At 38.8% G+C, this 18,475-nt stretch overlaps 2 protein-coding genes and 5 non-coding genes across 7 annotated transcripts; 1 reads left to right on the top strand and 6 right to left on the bottom strand.

Annotated features, from left to right (window-relative positions):
* Positions 1-840: 840 nt before the first annotated feature.
* On the bottom strand, positions 841-11,151 carry LOC133028806 (putative nuclease HARBI1). The gene is made up of 4 exons (XM_061095841.1): positions 10,916-11,151; positions 1,493-1,520; positions 1,288-1,399; positions 841-1,214 (listed from the first exon to the last, which is right to left on the bottom strand). The coding sequence occupies exons 1-4, from the start codon at positions 11,149-11,151 to the stop codon at positions 841-843; spliced, it is 750 nt and encodes a 249-aa protein (XP_060951824.1).
* LOC132996364 (U1 spliceosomal RNA) lies at positions 3,361-3,524 on the bottom strand. The gene has a single exon (XR_009677079.1). It is a non-coding gene; the product is annotated as a U1 spliceosomal RNA (small nuclear RNA).
* Positions 4,116-4,279, bottom strand: LOC132996398 (U1 spliceosomal RNA). The gene has a single exon (XR_009677111.1). It is a non-coding gene; the product is annotated as a U1 spliceosomal RNA (small nuclear RNA).
* On the bottom strand, positions 8,224-8,387 carry LOC132996387 (U1 spliceosomal RNA). The gene has a single exon (XR_009677100.1). It is a non-coding gene; the product is annotated as a U1 spliceosomal RNA (small nuclear RNA).
* LOC132996375 (U1 spliceosomal RNA) lies at positions 9,228-9,391 on the bottom strand. Its single transcript, XR_009677089.1, has one exon. It is a non-coding gene; the product is annotated as a U1 spliceosomal RNA (small nuclear RNA).
* A 2,727-nt stretch (positions 11,152-13,878) lies between the features above and the next one.
* Positions 13,879-14,042, bottom strand: LOC132996363 (U1 spliceosomal RNA). Its single transcript, XR_009677078.1, has one exon. It is a non-coding gene; the product is annotated as a U1 spliceosomal RNA (small nuclear RNA).
* A 1,477-nt stretch (positions 14,043-15,519) lies between these two features.
* Positions 15,520-17,605, top strand: si:cabz01076231.1 (calcium-binding protein 2). Its single transcript, XM_061066473.1, has 7 exons — positions 15,520-15,584; positions 15,765-15,915; positions 16,669-16,699; positions 16,827-16,970; positions 17,068-17,177; positions 17,311-17,458; positions 17,577-17,605. The coding sequence occupies exons 1-7, from the start codon at positions 15,520-15,522 to the stop codon at positions 17,603-17,605; spliced, it is 678 nt and encodes a 225-aa protein (XP_060922456.1).
* The last annotated feature ends 870 nt before the right edge of the window (positions 17,606-18,475 follow it).

Here is an 18,475-nt window from a genome sequence, read left to right as displayed (position 1 = left end):
TCTAATCATCTTCTTCCAGTTACTGATGGCGTCATCGCCCTACTGGAACCAGATGCCCTCACCAACCTCCATGCAATTGTAACAATTCTTCACCTTCCACAGATTATTAATAATGTCTTGATAATTGCTGAACACAACTGTTAATGTCATTACAGGAAGATGATGGAGAAACATTGTCTGCAGCATTTGACAGGGAAGAGGAAAGGCCTATTGAGGTTAACACCTTTTAAAATTAACATCTAAAAGTTGATGATAGCGTTGTACAGTTTAAAACTGACATCTTCTTTCTCTCAAACAGGATGAAATCGAATTCAATGAGAGGCCATCCACTTCACAGCTTACCTCTGTAAGATTCTCCCTGGAATTATAATGAAACGCTGTACTTGGCACTGTGAAATCCAATGTCATCTTTTGCATTCCTATAGCTTCCAGTCAAAGAGCTCTATAAAATCTATCTGGGAAAACAAATAAACAAAGCAGACTTGGAAATGGACCACATTAGGCAAAAGATGCAAAAGGATGCTTTGGAGATCCAAATTTTGGAACATAAGTTAAAGGTGGGTGAGGTACAAACTGGGATACTGTTTCCTGCTCCAAAAACATACCCAATATGAATGACCTTTTTTTTTTTGTGCTTTCAGGAAATAAAGAAATCCTCATAAAAAGTAGATTGTCTTTATTAGAACACGGGCTGTGGTGGGACAAGTTATTTTGTTGAACAGTGTCACCCCCTACCAGAGGCTGGGTCTGTCACACGAGTTTACTATCATACAGGAAGGCGAAAGAATGCCAAAGAAAACATTTCGGAAATAATAAAATACATTTAACTACATAGAAAACTCAAACAAAATGATTTTGGCAGAGTCTTTCTCTAACCACCCTTCCGTCCTGTGGATCCATGGCATGGTTTGGGTTTATGTGCTGCTCATCTGCAAATGCAGGTGAGCAATTTTCCCCTCTCAAAATCGCGATGTTGTGTAGAACCACACATGCAATTATTATGTCACATGCCCTTTCTGGTGTGACTCGCAGCATTTGGAGGCACTGGAATCTTGCCTTCAGGATCCCGAACGTGTTTTCGACCCTGGCTCTCGTCCTCATATGCGCCAGGTTGTAGCGCTGCTGTGGTCCTGGCACGGGATCGGCATACGGGGTCAGAAGGCAAGGCTGGCAGGGGTACCCTCTGTCACCTAAAACATGACCGTCGAACTCTCCTACGATACAGGTGAAATATTAATCATCTGAACAAATATGGATTCTAAATCCTTCAAATATAGGCTTAGTTACCACGGGCAAAGCGAGTGCTCAGATTAGACTCCCGAAATATGCGTGCGTCATGCACAGACCCCGGCCACTTTGCCTCCACTTGGGTGATGATATTTCTGGCATCACATACAACCTTCAAATTGCAGAGGAGTATAATTAGATACAGAGGCTGTTTTGTTAAGTATCTTTAATTTAAAATGCTGAAGGTCTAGGCCTTCACCTGTACCTGCACATTGATGCTGTGGAAGGACTTCCTATTAACATAGTCGCTGAAGGAGCTTTAATAGGAATATGAGTTCCATCGATGCACCCGATGACACCCAGAAAATCTAGAACATTACAAATTAATTAATTTAATTTAATTGTGCACATTATTTATTACATTAAAACGTTCCAAGAAACAAATAGGCTACATTGTTGCTACTGTTACCTGCAATTCTGTAGAACTCTTCCTTGATTGTTCGTATAGGTCGGTGACTTGGAAACATCACAAACGTGTAAAGAAAACGTTTCAGTGCCAAAGTCACATTTCTGACAGACCGACACACGGTTGCCTTTGAAATGTGCTCGGCGTCACCGACGTTGTAAAGAAAGCTGCCGTTTGCAAAAAAACGGAGTGCCACACAAATAATTTGTATTGAACTTAAAGCATGCCCCCGGTGCGTTTGACAGTTAACATGGGGGCTGAGAAGGTGGTCTAAATAAATGATAGATTGTGCTGAAAAACGATAGCGCTCGTGAAGAAAATTATCAGGAAAAGAAAGTATATCCAACCGGGGTCTTAATAATCGTTCCTCACGGAGATTCCTTCTGAGGATCGCAGCCTCTACGTCCACGGGCTCTCGTAGAAAAGGACATGCCATTTCTAACACTTCCTTCTGTCGGAGAGCTGCCTTCAGCCTTATAGACAACAAACTCAGAGTAGGTCTAACCACCTCCCGAGCAGGTTAGGTCCACGGCGTATGTTGCCGCAGCAACTAACTCTCGGTTGCGCTGAACCTGCTACCTGAAACGGAAAACCCAGAGTTTCCACTAACTCAGAGCGAACAAACTCGGGGTTGCCTCAAAACCAGCTACCTGAAACAGGCCTCTGGTGTCTGGCCACACATCATACACACACACCACACAGTGTACATAATCTCCTGTCTTTATCTGTTAATCCCAGCACTTCACACAAATATTGAAATGTTTGATGCTCTCTATATGAATACATGGAGGACACAAATTAATTTCAGTGAGCAAGATATTTACTAGCAGAATGGAGGATAAAAGTTTAAGTGTGAATGTGTGGAACTGTGAGAGTGGAGCATTCTTGAAATTGTATTAGTGTCGGTGAAGTTGCCCTGGTCAAATAAAGGTTAAAAGAGATTGACATGGGTGATACACTGACAGTCTGACCTCATCAACAACCTTTTGCCGTGTCAATTATGTCCTTCTGTTGTCTTTACAGGTCCGCCCTTATGGGACGACCCCCTACTGCTCTGACCTCATAGGGGATGAGTTGAAAAAAGCAGGTTAAACAAACTAAACAGTTTGGAAGACAACTAAGTTACATCATCATAATTGCTATTAACTGCCTCCCTTACTTAAACACATTATTTACTGAGACGAAAACAATATAGAGATTGTAATAGCTATTCAAAAATTTGGGTTGTGAACAGTTAGTCAGGGAGAAGTATTTTTTATTGCTCTGGTTGATCTGACAGGTGATCTTTGTTAGTGAGGCAAGTAAAAGTATAACAGAAAAAAACGTATCCAATTTATTTTGTGAGCCACTGTTAGAAACTATAATCACTGATTGAATTAATTTTAAAAAATGGGAGATAAACACAGCACATTTTTAACACTGAAACATCTGAATCTGCAATCGCTATCAGTAATAACTTCCAATCATACAAGCATTGCATTCATGTAGTGTCAGAATAATCAGATAAATTAGCTCCCCTGTAAATACCTTCATTATATCATGTATATTCTTCTTCTCAATTAAAAATAGGTACTTGCCTTTTTAGCTATTACTAATTCAATTCAGAATCTGTGACGACTGTGATGTTAGTCATCTTGAGGAATTCATTTATTTTTCAATATGTATATCAGGGGAGAGCGCGAACGCAGTCCCCCACTACCAGAAATTATGCAATCGAGATTCCCACATTTGGGGAATTCGCAGGGGTCAATACAGCCGAAGTGCAATGGCTATACCTCGCCCTGGGTGAACTACCTTCTTGATCATGGTATCTCCCTTGCCAGGTAAGTATGAGTTGTACACGTCTCGTGGAGCAGAGTTTTGAACTACACTGTACGCGTCACGTGATAGATCACTTCCGGAGTACCGTTTTCACTTGAACATCTTCGTTCTGTGAGGCCATAAATAATCTAAAATATAAACTCCACTTTTTATAACTACAATATAAATAGTAGTGACGTTTCCAGGGACAGGTTTCAGAATTTGTAACATTTTGGCAGATACAAAGTTCCAATACAGCTCGACACACGTACATGTTAGGCATTTCGTTTCGTTTTTACGTAATTCAAACACTCAATTTGTATGAGTTGGGAACACTTGGTCAAAGGGTAGTTTTTTATGGCTCCGGCTGATCGGACAGTTGATCTTTGTTAGTGAGTCAGGTAAAAGAATAAGGAAAGGAACCAGGAGTCAGAAATGTTGAAAAATAGGAAAGGGATTGAAATAAATAGACAGACACTTCATCTTCACACGTAATCATATTCAGTTCTCAAGTCAAAGAAACGTTACTTGGCATTTTGTGAATAAACCCAGCCTTTTTAGTGCTTGAACGTGTCTGATCTTCATCATTCGTTAGATTTATTTGATTTTTCAACATGTATATCAGGGGAGAGCGCGAACGCAGTCCCCCACTACCAGAAATTATGCAATCGAGATTCCCACATTTGGGGAATTCGCAGGGGTCAATACAGCCGAAGTGCAATGGCTATACCTCGCCCTGGGTGAACCACCTTCTTGATCATGGTATCTCCCTTGCCAGGTAAGTATGAGTTGTACACGTCTCGTGGAGCACAGCGATTCAGCCACACACTACCTACACTCATGGTTGCACAAAAAAAAACAAAGTGGTAAACATCGATGATCGAACCGATTCGATATCAAGAGTCAGTGGTAGGAATAAAAATAAAAAACATTCAAAACTAAACGTTTTATTTGAGCGTTTAGTGATTTCATTTTGTCTCCCACAATGCTTTGCGGTATTGTGTTACAGTAGGATCCAAAAGAGTGAGACCACTTCCCCGTTCAAGTGAAGGAGGAAGTGGTCTCAGAGTTTTGGACGGCGCTGTACGCGTCACATGGCACGTCACTACCGGAAACACTGTTTCACATAAACCACTTCGTTCACGGGTGTCATAAATGATCTAATATACAAACTTCACCTCTAATAACTACAACCTAAATAGTTGTGACGTTTACAGTGGCAGATTTACTTTAACCCGTCTACTACAGGAGAAACAACGTTAAGTGACCTCATCTCTTTGACAACACAACAGCAGCTCTGGCGCCATCAGGTGGATGTACACAGTCATTACACAATTATTTAGAAGTGTGGAAGTCAAACTATTGTAAAAATACACAAAGGTTTACAAAAAAACATTCTGTAAGACAATTTACATCATTATAATTACTATTAAGTCACTCCCGTAATTAAAAACATTATTTACTGAGCAGAACAAATATAGAGTGTAATAGCCATTTCAACTATTTGATATGAACTTATCAAAAAATAGATAGAAAATGGTTGTATGGACACTAAACATTAATGTATCATCACATGCAATTGATTATGAAACTGTGTCTATCATAGTTTTCTGTTAAGCACACTGTGACTGCAATTTCCTTGTATTATTTCCTTTTTTATATGGTAGAGTTGGATTCAGCTGGGGTCTGTGCTGGAGTAGAATGGGTTGGAATGGGTTGGGTCTACTTCTAGGAAAAGGGAGGGGTTATTTAAGAGTTTTCAGATTGACCTCAGTACCAGCCAAAACCATTGTGGCATTGTGACTACAGACGTAATAAAAACAACTCACATATCTGAGTGGCAGTCCAACTACACAGCTTTACTTTCTACACAGTCACTTTTGTCAGAAAATATCCCTGTAGAAAAATGGGTCTGGAACATAATTGGAATTTAGAAAATGCCTTTAGGTGCAGCCACACTAGAACTTTAGAACTGTGAATGGATCAGGTCCAGTCTACATCAAGGACATGGTCAAACTTTACACCCCAGTCCGTTCACTCCGCTCTGCTTCGGCCAATCGGCTTGTTGCTCCCTCACTCCGAGCTAAACACTCATCCAAATCATGACTGTTTGCTTTCCTGGCTCCTCAATGGTGGAATGAACTCCCCATCGACATCTGGACGTCAGGAAGTTCACACATCTTCCGCCGCAAACTAAAGTGACACTTCTCCCTTGTAATATTTGAAACTAACAATTTAGTAGCACTTAAATGGCTATTTCTTATAGCATTTCTAGTTTTGCTTTATTTTTAAAGGAATTGTACTTTCTTGATTCTTGTTGTTCTGGGTTTGTACCCTCGCGGTTGAATGCACTTATTGGAAGTTGTTTTGGATAAAAGAGTCAGCTAAATGAAAATGTAATGTAACACAAGAGACTGAGCAGATACAACTTCTTATTGCACGCTCAAGTGGTAAAAGAGTGGAATTACAGATGAGAATGAAACACTTTTCACATTAAAATTAACATGTAAATAATTAGGTACATTTTGGCCAATAAAAAGTTCCAATACAGCTAGACACACGTGCATTATAAGCTTGTTCTTCTTTTTGACTTTTGACATCATTCAAACACTTAATGTTAATGAGTTGTGAACAGTGAGTCAAAGAGTAGTTTTGTATGGCTGCAGCTGATCCTACAGGTGATCTTTGTTAGTGAAGCAGGTAAAAGTATAAAGAATAAGGTCACAGGAGTCAGAAGTGTTGAATACAGACAAGCAATAAAATTAACACAAAGACATTCCATCTTCATATGAAATCATATTTCTCAATTCAGAGAAACAATACTTTGTATTAAATAATTGAAGTTAGCTTTTTCTTTCATATCCAATGTATTTCAGGACCAGCTGTGCAATGCAGGACTATGTCATTCATAACCTGCGAAATACTCTAAGAGTCAGTGGTAGGAATAGAAATAAAAAGAATTTAAAACTTAACGTTCAATTTTAGTGTTTAGTGCTTACATTTTCTATACCTCTAATTGAGCGTTTAGTGACTTAAATTTCTCTCCCACACTTCTTTGCTGTATTGTGTTACAATAGGGTCCAAAAGTGTGGGACCACTTCCCAATTCAAGTGAAGGAGGAAGTGGTCTCGGTATTTTGGACGGCGCTGTAAGCGTCACGTGGTACACCATCTCAGGAAACACTGTTTTCACATACAAATCTTCGTTCAGTGTCGCCATAAATAATCTAATATACAAACTCCACTTCTAATAACTACATGATAAATAGTGGTGACGTTTCCAGGGACAGTTTTACTTTAACCCGTCGACTACAAGAGAAACAGCGTAAAATCACCTCATCTCTAGGACAACACAACAGCAGCTCTGGCGCCATCAGCTGGATGTACACAGTCACTACATAATTATTTAGAAGTGTGGAAGTCAAACTATTGTAAAAATACACAAAGGTTTACAAAAAAAAACATTCTGTAAGACAATTTACATCGTTATTATATCTATTAACTCACTCCTGTGCTTAAAAACATTATTTACTGAGCAGAACAAATATAGAGTGTAATGGCAATTTCAAAATTTCTAGACAAATTAAAGTACCTTTACTGCAAATATTCAAATGTGACACTCAGGGCAACACAACAGGCTTTTGATTTGATAAATTTAACTTGTCATTATAAAACAATAAAATATCTAATCTGACCTACATGTGACCTGAATGAACAAAAATAAATAGAAAAATGGTTGTATTGACACTAAACATTACTGTATAATCAATCACATTCAATTGACTATGAAACTGTGTCTATCACAGATTTCTGTAAAGCAAACTGTGACTGCAATTTCTTGTATTATTAACTTTTTTATTTAACAAAGTTGGATCAGCTGGGGTCTGTCCTGTAGTAGAATGGATTTGAATGGGTTGGGTCTACCTCTAGGAAAGGGGAGGGGTTATGTAAGAGTTTTCAGATTGACCTCAGTACAAGCAAACACCATTGTTAGCATTGTGACTACACAGGCAAAAAAAAAAAAAAAAAAAAGCTCACATTTTTGAGTGGCACGAAAAATACACAGCTTTTCTACACAGTAACTTTTGTCAGAATATGTTCCTGGAGAAAAATTGGGTCTGGAACATAATTGGAATTTCAAAAATGCCTATAGGTGCAGATACACATGAGACTGAGCAGATACATCTTATTAATGCGCACTCAAATTGTAAAAGAGTGGAATTTCAGATGAGAATAAAACACCTTTCCCATTAAAATGAACATGTAAAGAATTAGGTACATTTTAGCTGATGCAAAGTTCCAATACAGCTAAACACACGTACATTATAAGCCTATGGTTTCATTTCGACTTTTGCCATCATTCAAACACTCAATGTTAATGAGTTGTGAACAGTGAGCCAAAGAGTTGTTTTATATGGCTGTGGCTGATCTGACAGTTGATCTTTGTTAGTGAGGCAGGTAAAAGTATAAAGAACTAGTTCCCTGGAGTCAGAAGTGTTGAATACCGACAGGCATTGAAATAAACACAAAGACACCCCTTCTCCACATGAAATCATATTTCTCAATTCAAAGAAACAATACTTTGTATTACAGAATTAAAATTAGCTTTTTCTTTCGTATCCAATGTATTTCAGGACCAGCTGTGTCATGCAGGACTGTGTCATTCACAACCTGTGAAATGCTCTGAACGTAATCATTAAACGCTTTCAATTTATCTTTCAACATATAAATCAGGGGAGAGCGCGAACGCAGTCCCCCACTACCAGAAATTATGCAATCGAGATTCCCACATTTGGGGAATTCGCAGGGGTCAATACAGCCGAAGTGCAATGGCTATACCTCGCCCTGGGTGAACCACCTTCTTGATCATGGTATCTCCCTTGCCAGGTAAGTATGAGTTGTACATGTCTCGTGGAGAAAAGCCATTCAGCCACACACTACTTACACTCATGGTTGCACAAAAAAAAACAAAGTGGTAAACATCGATGATCGCACCGATATGATTTCAAGAGTCAGTGGTAGGAATAAAAATAAAAAACATTCAAAACTTAACGTTTGATTTGAGTGTTTAATGCTTTCATTTTCTCTCCCATGCTGTATAGTTTTTCAGTACGATCCAAAAGTGTGAGACCACTTTCCCGTTCAAGTGAAGGAGGAAGTGGTCTCAGAGTTTTGAACTACACTGTACGCGTCACGTGTTAGGTCACTTCCGGAGTACCGTTTTCACGTGAACATCTTCGTTCAGTGAGGCCATAAATAATCTAAAATATAAACTCCACTTTTTATAACTACAATATAAATAGTAGTGACGTTTCCAGGGACAGGTTTCAGAATTTGTAACATTTTGGCAGATACAAAGTTCCAATACAGCTCGACACACGTACATATTAGGCATTTGGTTTCGTTTTTACGTCATTCAAACACTCAATTTGTATGAGTTGGGAACACTTGGTCAAAGGGTAGTTTTTTATGGCTCCGGCTGATCGGACAGTTGATCTTTGTTAGTGAGTCAGGTAAAAGAATAAGGAAAGGAACCAGGAGTCAGAAATGTTGAAAAAAAGGAAAGGGATTGAAATAAATAGACAGACACTTCATCTTCACACGTAATCATATTCAGTTCTCAAGTCAAAGAAACGTTACTTGGCATTTTGTGAATAAACCCAGCCTTTTTAGTGCTTGAACGTGTCTGATCTTCATCATTCGTTAAGATTTATTTAATTTTTCAACGTTTATATCAGGGGAGAGCGCGAACGCAGTCCCCCACTACCAGAAATTATGCAATCGAGATTCCCACATTTGGGGAATTCGCAGGGGTCAATACAGCCGAAGTGCAATGGCTATACCTCGCCCTGGGTGAACCACCTTCTTGATCATGGTATCTCCCTTGCCAGGTAAGTATGAGTTGCACACGTCTCGTGGAGCAAAGCAAATCAGCCACACACTACTTACACTCATGGTTGCACAAAAATAAGCAAAGTGGTAAACATCGATGATCGAACCGATTCGATATCAAGAGTCAGTGGTATGAATAAAAATAAAAAACATTCAAAACTAAACGTTTTATTTGAGCGTTTAGTGATTTCATTTTGTCTCCCACAATGCTTTGCGGTATTGTGTTACAGTAGGATCCAAAAGAGTGAGACCACTTCCCCGTTCAAGTGAAGGAGGAAGTGGTCTCAGAGTTTTGGACGGCGCTGTACGCGTCACATGGCACGTCACTACCGGAAACACTGTTTCACATAAACCACTTCGTTCACGGGTGTCATAAATGATCTAATATACAAACTTCACCTCTAATAACTACAACCTAAATAGTTGTGACGTTTACAGTGGCAGTTTTACTTTAACCCGTCTGCTATAAGAGAAACAACGTCAAGAGATCAAAGACAACACAATAGCAGATGTGGCGTCACCTGGTGGATGCACACAGACATTACTCAATAATTTAGTAGTGTGGAAGTCAAAATATTGTACAAATCCGCACAGGTTATATAACAAGACACGTTAGCATTAACCCTGTAAGACCCAAATATAGAAAAACCTAAAAAAAAAAATATTTGACCTTTCAGATCATGTTGTATGAGGCCTTTGATGTAGAAATGAAAGTTTTTTACAAAAAAAAAAGTTTATGTACGTTTTTAGAGAAATGTTGTAATATTGCAACATTGGGCTTAGTTGGGAGCAGGATTTCTGTATTTGTACTCACGTTGTGTGAACAATTCAGAACAACTAAGGGTTCATTTGCTGGGTTGATTGCTTACTTAGCCCCATAACGGTATATAACATTAATAATAATCACACATTAGTCATATTTTTATGAAGTCATTTATTAAAATTATTAAAAATATTAAACAAGATAAAACTCTTAAACAGCGCGTTTTTTCCCTCTTTTTTTCTTTTTATGACATTGGTCATGAAGACTTTCATTGGTGGTGAAAGTCCCAAAAACAGTCCCTGTTGTCTAAAAAGCAAAGGCGAACATCACACTTTCTGCATTGCGTGTTGGTGTATCCTTTATTGCACTGTCTGCAGCGTCCTCTCCCTGTCTTCCTTGGGAAATGACCAACTAGGTCCTTGCGTACATCCAATGGAGGTTTGCACATCTCTTGGATGGCCTCTTCTGAGCATTCAGAGGGCTTCCTGATGTCACTGACTGTGTTGCTGGGCTCCCTTTGCCTGAAGATGGCCGTCCTCTCTTTGGAGTTTGAAGTGTTGCGTTTACCAGGATAAGAGAGGATGCTAGCTGTGCCTGAAACTGTCTCCTGTTCATTGTCTCTTTGCTAGACACCTTGAGCGCTTTATAGTCCCACTTGTAGAGCAGCCAGGCATTGATCACAGCGAGGATGTACCAGAAGATGTACATGTACCAGCGACGGGATTTGATGGGGAACTTATATTTGGCTGTAAATGATACCAGCGATACCTGTCACGGGGCATGGTGTGTTTCCTTGTTTTTGGCTCGATGTCCACGTAATTATCAGCTGGACAGACCATGGGTGGTTGGTTTTCTTTGTCCACTTCTTTACAGACATCTTCATCGGAGTCTTCATCACTCTCATCTGTGTCACTGATTTCAATCTCAACCTCACTCTCTCCATTTTGGACCAGGTCAATAACATCCTGCACCGTGTATCGCGGCTCTCTCCTTGCTGGTGGCATTCTGAAAATAAAATATCAATTAATTAACATGAATATATGTTTTATATATTGTAGTACCTAACCTGAAGGAATATATAGGGTGGTGGACCAAGTGCTCAGGGTAGAAATGTTTTCCATGCAGACAATACTGTCTGCCTGGTAAGTCGCTTTGGATAAAAGCGTCTGCTAAATTCCCTAAATGTAAATGTAAATGGTTTAATGGCTCTAATTATCATACTAAAAGGAAAACATGCATCCCCCCACTTACATCCACACCCCACATTCAGGAACATTCCTGTCCCCAGAACTGAATTGTTCCATGGACAAAGTCATGGAATTTTAGGTCAGGCTGATCAAATTAACTACATTTTTTAGAGATAAAACTTTTAAATCAGTCAAATTTGACCAGAACACAACACAAGGGTAGAATGTATACTATCCATGTATAAAGAAAATACTCTGTTTCAGGCAGTGGTGTAGTGGAGGGAACACAACCTGTTTGAGCCCACTGCAACAAGCCAGCTATTTTGACTACCACATTCACCCAGTGTTGTATAATTGCAACAATTATATAATAAGCTCTAAAAGAAATTTGATGCATCTATTCCACACTAACTACATATGTACATGCTCTAGACATTATAATAACAACCAAAAAAAATATAAAAGACATTTTACTTACATGCATCTGATGAATCCAGTCCAATGAAACCAATAGATGTTGTTCGAAGGAAACCTTGAGACGTTGTGTGAGTTCATGGCCAGAAGGCGTGACTTATAAACAAATGTACGATCCAATAACATTGTGAGACTGAACAATAGGACCCAATGACTATGTAAATGTGGTAAAAAAACAAGAAAAAAAAAGCCAGATTGTTTTTTAGGATGGTTTAAGGTAACGTTGTAATTTTACAACAAGGGGTGCTACAGGGTTAAGGGATACATGAATCATGATTAAGATATGTGAGAACTTATGGTTCTATTACTCTTTGGTCTACAAGATGAGAAAAGTCGACCCACTGACTTTCTATTGATGTCCTCCTCTAAATGAGGCTTTAATTCGCTGTGAATATTGAACTTTATTTTCTTACACAAACTATTGAGAGTTAGACCTGAATGAAACAAAATAATAGAAAAATGGTTGTATTGACACTCAATATATTTGTATCATCACATACATTGATTATGAAACTGTGTCTAGCATAGTTTTTTGTAAGGCAAACTGTGACTGCAATTTCTTGTTTTATCTACATTTTTATAAAATAAAATTGGATTCAGCTGAGGTCTGTCCTGTAGTAGAATGGTGTGGAATGGGTTGGGTCTACTTCTTGGAAAAGGGAGGGGTATGTAAGACCAAGGCCAGGCCAAGGCCAAGGACCCCCCAAACTGATAGAGAGCTGGAGCAGGGACCCCTACCATATGTATTGTATAAAATTGTGTTTTATATTAGACTAGGTCTAGTGTCATGTATAAACATAGCTACCCTGTTATTATGCAATCAATACTAAGCTATTCAAATAATGCACAGGTTCATATATTCCTGTTTTAATTTTTAAAAATGTGCAAGGTACAGGGTGGCTGTACCACTGCCATTTATAAACATACATCTTGCATACACCACTCTGCTATTAAAATAATTTACAGATTCATGTTAATGTATATTTAAAGACATTTGTCGGTGGGGGGGGAATTAAAAATTAAAAAAATTTAAAGAATTGTCTTGTCAACCAACAATTTCGCAAGCCCCCTGCAGTACCTCCGTGGACCCCTGTTGAAGCCCTATGATGTAAGAGTTTCCAGATCTACCTCAGTACCAGCCAACACCATTGTTGGCATTGTGACAACAGACGTAAAACAAAAACTCAAATTTCTGAGCGGCACGCAAACTACACAGCTTTTCTACACAGTGACTTTTGTCAGAAAATGACCCTGGAGAAAAATTGGGTCTGAAACCTAATTGGAATTCAGAAAATGCCTTTAGGTGCAGCCACAAATGAGATTGAGCAGATACAGCTTCACCTGCGCAGGCAAGTGGTAAAAGAGAGGAATGAAAGATGTGTATAAAACACTTTTTCCATTAAAATAAACAATTTTAATGGCATGGAAGTACATTTTGGCTGATGCAAAGTTCCAATACAGCTAGACACACGTACATTATAAGCCTGTGGTTTATTTTTTACTTTTGACATCATTCAAAGTTAAAGAGTAGTTTTTATGGCTGTGGCTGATCTGACAGTTGATCTTTGTTTGTGATGCAGGTAAAAGTATAAAGAAAAAGATCAAAGGAGTCAGAAGTGTTGAATACAGACAGGCATTGAAATAAACACCAAGACACTCCATCTTCACATGAAATAATATTTATTTTTCATCTGAACAATATATCATATCATATCCAACATATTTTTGGAGCCACTGTTAGTCTATATTCACTGATTGAATTTACTTTAAAAAATGGGAGATGCAGATAGCACAGTATCATCATATTAGGCTATCTATGTTTTAATACTGAAACATCTTAATCCGCACTTGCTATCAGTAATAATTTAATTTACATTCACACCATCAGTTCATTTGTGTGTTGTCAGAATAATCAGATCTCCAGTAAATACACGTAAATATAATGGTCTGCTCATTTCTTTAATAAAAGTATGTGTCCTTACTTCAGAAGCGGTTACTCTTTTCTTCTCTTCTTACTACATTGTGGTCATCAGCTTCAAGTGAGACTGACTTATTATTCAACATGTTAATCAGGGGAGAGCGCGAACGCAGTCCCCCACTACCAGAAATTATGCAATCGAGATTCCCACATTTGGGGAATTCGCAGGGGTCAATACAGCCGAAGTGCAATGGCTATACCTCGCCCTGGGTGAACCACCTTCTTGATCATGGTATCTCCCTTGCCAGGTAAGTATGAGTTGCACACGTCTCGTGGAGCAAAGCAAATCAGCCACACACTACTTACACTCATGGTTGCACAAAAATAAGCAAAGTGGTAAACATCGATGATCGAACCGATTCGATATCAAGAGTCAGTGGTAGAAATAAAACAAAAAAATATTCAAAACTAAACGTTTTATTTGAAAGTTTAGTGCTTTCATTTTCTCTCCCACAATGCTTTGCGTTCAGGTGAAGGAGGAAGTGGTCTCAGAATTTTGGACGGCGCTGTACGCGTCACTTGATAGGCTACTTCCGGAAACACAGTTTTCACATAAAAATCTTCGTTCAGTGGAGCCATAAATAATATAATATAGAAACTACACATCTAATAACTACAAGATAAATAGTGGTGACGTTTCCAGGGACAGTTTTACTTTAACCATAGACTGTGACTTTAACCCGTAATAAATGGCTAAAGAACATTATACAGCAGTTTAAATGCCAGTGTCTGATCAGCCACAAGATGCTAGGCTACAGCTAGCTCCCCTTTGCAGTAGTTCCGGTTTGAAAAGTCACCTCGTCACCTAAAACTAGTGTCACAGTCAATAAATGTTTCTGGAAGTTTTCCCTCTCTCACCTGAGAGTTGAAGTTCGACGTTTACCCGGACCAAATAACCCGGATGCAGATTCAACAACATACAATGAAAAAAAAATCCATGTCCATAGTAATGGATAAAAAGGATGTCGGTGAATTGGTTAGAATAATATATGATTTAGCAATTCGATTCATTTAAAGCTGATTTTATTCATAGGAACATGTGTTATCCTATGTTACCAGAGGCCTGTTGAGTCATTTCCCAGTATTCACAGCACCTTTATCATTTTTAGAAATTGATCTTTTGAGTGGAGGTGACAAAACATTACTGGGAGAAATGGAAGTGATGTTTACAGATCACTGATGTGAGTGATGAAATGTATGTGAATTGATGGAGAGAGTGCTGAAAATAATTGATATTTGTTTTGTAAGAACCAAAATCAACTCTGCAAGGTGAAAAGGGCGGATGTGAAGACAATACAAAAAATGGAGGCTTGTTGGATTTGCCTCCAAACAAAGACAGAAAGTTAAAGTTTGGTTTGAGCCAAGTGAGAAATTACGTCTTGAAGGTCAAGTCATGCACACCACCGCTTCATGTTTTGCTTTCTAATCATCAGCCCAACACTTAGCCAGGTAATTACCTGATAAGCCTCTCTGACGAAAGAAGGTCAAGAGAGGAAAGCGGAAAACCAAGCGGACAGGACAGTGCGCAGCCGTTCCCGAAGCACGGAGAAGACACGTAGGGCTGGGCTCCTCGTTCTCTTGTTTTCTTATCTCACCGTTTAGGAGAGGAAGATAAGGTAAGCAAACTGCACTCAAGTGCTGATTTTAACTCATTTGTTAACCCTCCAAAAAACAGATATTAAAATATTTCTGCTGCCTTGGATACGAAGTGTGAGTCCCTGTTTGTCCACAGCATGTCCAAGACAGGAGAGAGGACCCCCTCTACAACTTCTGTCAGCTCTGTGGTGTCAAAAGACAGGTACATTTACACTACGCTTTTCTGTATTTGACACTGGTAACATTCTTGGAAATGCATCTATCCAAAGTGTTTGGTTGATGACCCTGTTGATCCCCAATTTGTATCAAGACAATGCTGGTAACTCTTTTTATACAATCTGTTCAAAGGCTAATTGTGCGTTAATTCTTTTCTTCATTTTAGCAAAGATGGCGAGCCTAAACCTGGCATGTCTCAAGACTCCCCCACAGGTTCAGTCTCCGATACGCCCAAGAAATCTTCAAAGAAATCCAAAAAAACCACAGAGAGTATGACCAAGGTCTACAACTCCGTGCTCAACAGTGTTTTTGGAGCGGTAAGTAGCTGACTCCCATATTTTGTGAGGCACACGTACTGTATTTATGAAGAGGACACTCTCACACTGCTGTGACCTTTAACCTTTGACTGCACGATGACTTTAAAGTTAATATGTGGTCATCTGTTTAATTTTAACACCTGGCTGCCACAGTTAAAACCCTTCATAAAAATGTGTTTTTGCACTGATGAAACTTACTGATAGTTTATAGTATAGATTTTTTAAATAATAACCACACACTGAGAGAAGCTTGCAGATTTATTAAATATCCTTAACTTATATGATTGAGATCTGAAGACATAGATCATTATCTGTACGTCAGACATAAAAAGTCATGCAAAGGTTGACGTGGAAGTCAGGTGATGAACTTAGAGCCTTGTTCCTGATCTTTCTGGAGCTGCTAAGCCTGGTGTTGCTACAGCATTAGCAGCTCATTAGTGGGGGATTAATGTTACATTTCATCAGGGTCATGCAGTTGAAGAGAACCACCAAACAAATTAGTTGCTTCAACTTGTAAATGTGCACGCACGCATGTATCGTTGCGCTGCACGAGGCGATAACAGGTGATTCATGATAACCATACTGTGAATGCTACACATTCTCACATACCACCACCCATTCCTGTTATTGTATGCTGTCCCCATATTTAAAGTTGTACAGTGTTTGAAAATCCAAGAAATTATAGGCATTACAATTAAATTCTGATATAATAAATTATATTAAATTAAACGTGTGTGATTACTGTTCCTGCAGGAAAGAGAACTGGCTCAGGCTGAGTTGGATGGTACGTCTCTTTGCCACATTACAATTATTAACATGTTAATAAAACAATCCATCATCTACAGTACTGAAAATATTGCATTCAAAAATCATAATGATCATAATCTGTGACGTTATGACCTTTCGCACAGAGCTGCAGGAGGCCTTCAAAGAGTTTGACTACGACCAAGATGGATACCTGAACTACAAGGATGTGGCTGAGTGCATGAGGACGATGGGATACATGCCCACAGAGATGGAGCTGCTGGAGATAGTGCAACAGATAAAGATGAGAAGTGAGCGAATTGGGGTTGTAAAATATTCAGTTGTTCTAGCAAGTATAAAATGAAAATCTGGTTTTAGACATTTTCTTTGCCCATTTCCTCTCCGCAGTGGGCGGATTAATGGATTTCGAGGACTTTACTGAATTGATGGGACCCAGGATGATGGGAGAGACTGCTGACATGCTGGGACTCAAGGAGCTCAAATCTGCCTTTCTACAGGTCAGTCGGTTAAAGATGCATTTTTTAAGTTATCAGCTTTGCCAAGTCTGTTTGTTTGTAAATTTGCGTCACAATATTTCATTTTGATTTGATCTGGCAGTGATGTTTTCCTCAATTTTCCTTTTGTTGAAAGTTTGACCTGGATGGAGATGGAAAGATCAACCAGGACGAGATGAAGGAGGCAGTGAAGACGCTGCTGGGAGAGAAGCTGAAGAAAGGAGAACTGGAGGAGATCCTGAAGGAGCTTGACATTAACTCAGATGGAATCATTGACTTTGAAGGTGGGAATCAGCGGTTGAGACACATTGTGTTTCAAAAAGCTGATTATAAAATGCATTAAAACACCACTCACTGGCTGCAGAACTGACTGAACTCTGCTCTGTCTTCTCTCTCTTTTAGAGTTCATGATGATGCTCTCCATTCGCTAGCAGCTGGAAAGACCGACCACATGGACGCAATACACAAACACTTCTTAGTCACTTCCCGGATAGTAACTTGGAAAACACTCTTTGGTTGCTTAAGTAATGAGAATGATGCAGCACAGCATCAAATACACTCCATGCTGTCATCTATGTTTTTGTAGATGCATGCTTTTCATATAAATCATGTAAATAAGACTAAAATGTTTTGCTATTTTATTAAAGAAATGTAAATCAGTCTTGTTGTCTTTCACTATAAAACGTCCACAACACTATTTCAATATAATGCAAGAAATAATTAAATTCAGTGATTACATTTAAACCTTTAATACATTTTTTATTCCAAAAACATCCTTTATTCCCTCCAGGTCACCGTTAAACAAACTAGAAATGATAAAATAACGGTTATCATCTAGGCAATATAAGTTAAATATAAATTAAATTCATGTCACTTTTAAGTTGTTAACAACAATGCAGCTTTGAGCGTTGTCAAGTTTACTCTCATAAAATTGTAGCAGCATTGCACATCCAAAAACATGGTGCATTTGCGTCACATTTCAGAGTAAAATCCCTCATCAGGGGAACATTTGATGGACCAACCATCAGAATATCAAATTATCTTCTATTTGAAAATCTACTGGCATAACACTACTGGTATCTAAATCTTATTATTATAACATCCAACTATCTGTGCACACAGCTCAGGAACATCCGCAACATGCAGCACATGTAATCTGCAGAAATCAAAGAACTGCGGTGATGGAATAAGAGAGGAGAGATCGTTAACCCCCTGAAAGTCCCACTGCATTGGTGTCTCAGGTGGAGAGGGTATGGATTAGACCAGTCAGTCAGGACCTGGGTTTTAACACATGCATTTCA

Source organism: Limanda limanda, chromosome 22 (genome assembly GCF_963576545.1).
Source record: "Limanda limanda chromosome 22, fLimLim1.1, whole genome shotgun sequence".
NCBI classification, from domain to species: Eukaryota; Metazoa; Chordata; class Actinopteri; order Pleuronectiformes; family Pleuronectidae; genus Limanda; species Limanda limanda.
This window is presented reverse-complemented; position numbering and strand designations above follow the sequence as displayed.

Coding starts and splice junctions, on each gene's coding strand:
- LOC133028806 (XM_061095841.1), bottom strand. CDS start 11,151: ATGCCACCAGCAAGGAGAGAGCCGCGATACACGGTGCAGGATGTTATT. Junction 1,521..10,915: donor CACACCATGCCCCGTGACAG/GTATCGCTGGTA, acceptor CTATGTTAATAG/GAAGTCCTTCCACAGCATCA. Junction 1,215..1,287: donor GAGCACTCGCTTTGCCCGTG/GTAACTAAGCCT, acceptor CCTGTATCGTAG/GAGAGTTCGACGGTCATGTT.
- si:cabz01076231.1 (XM_061066473.1), top strand. CDS start 15,520: ATGTCCAAGACAGGAGAGAGGACCCCCTCTACAACTTCTGTCAGCTCT. Junction 15,916..16,668: donor TCAACAGTGTTTTTGGAGCG/GTAAGTAGCTGA, acceptor CTGTTCCTGCAG/GAAAGAGAACTGGCTCAGGC. Junction 17,178..17,310: donor TCAAATCTGCCTTTCTACAG/GTCAGTCGGTTA, acceptor TTTTGTTGAAAG/TTTGACCTGGATGGAGATGG.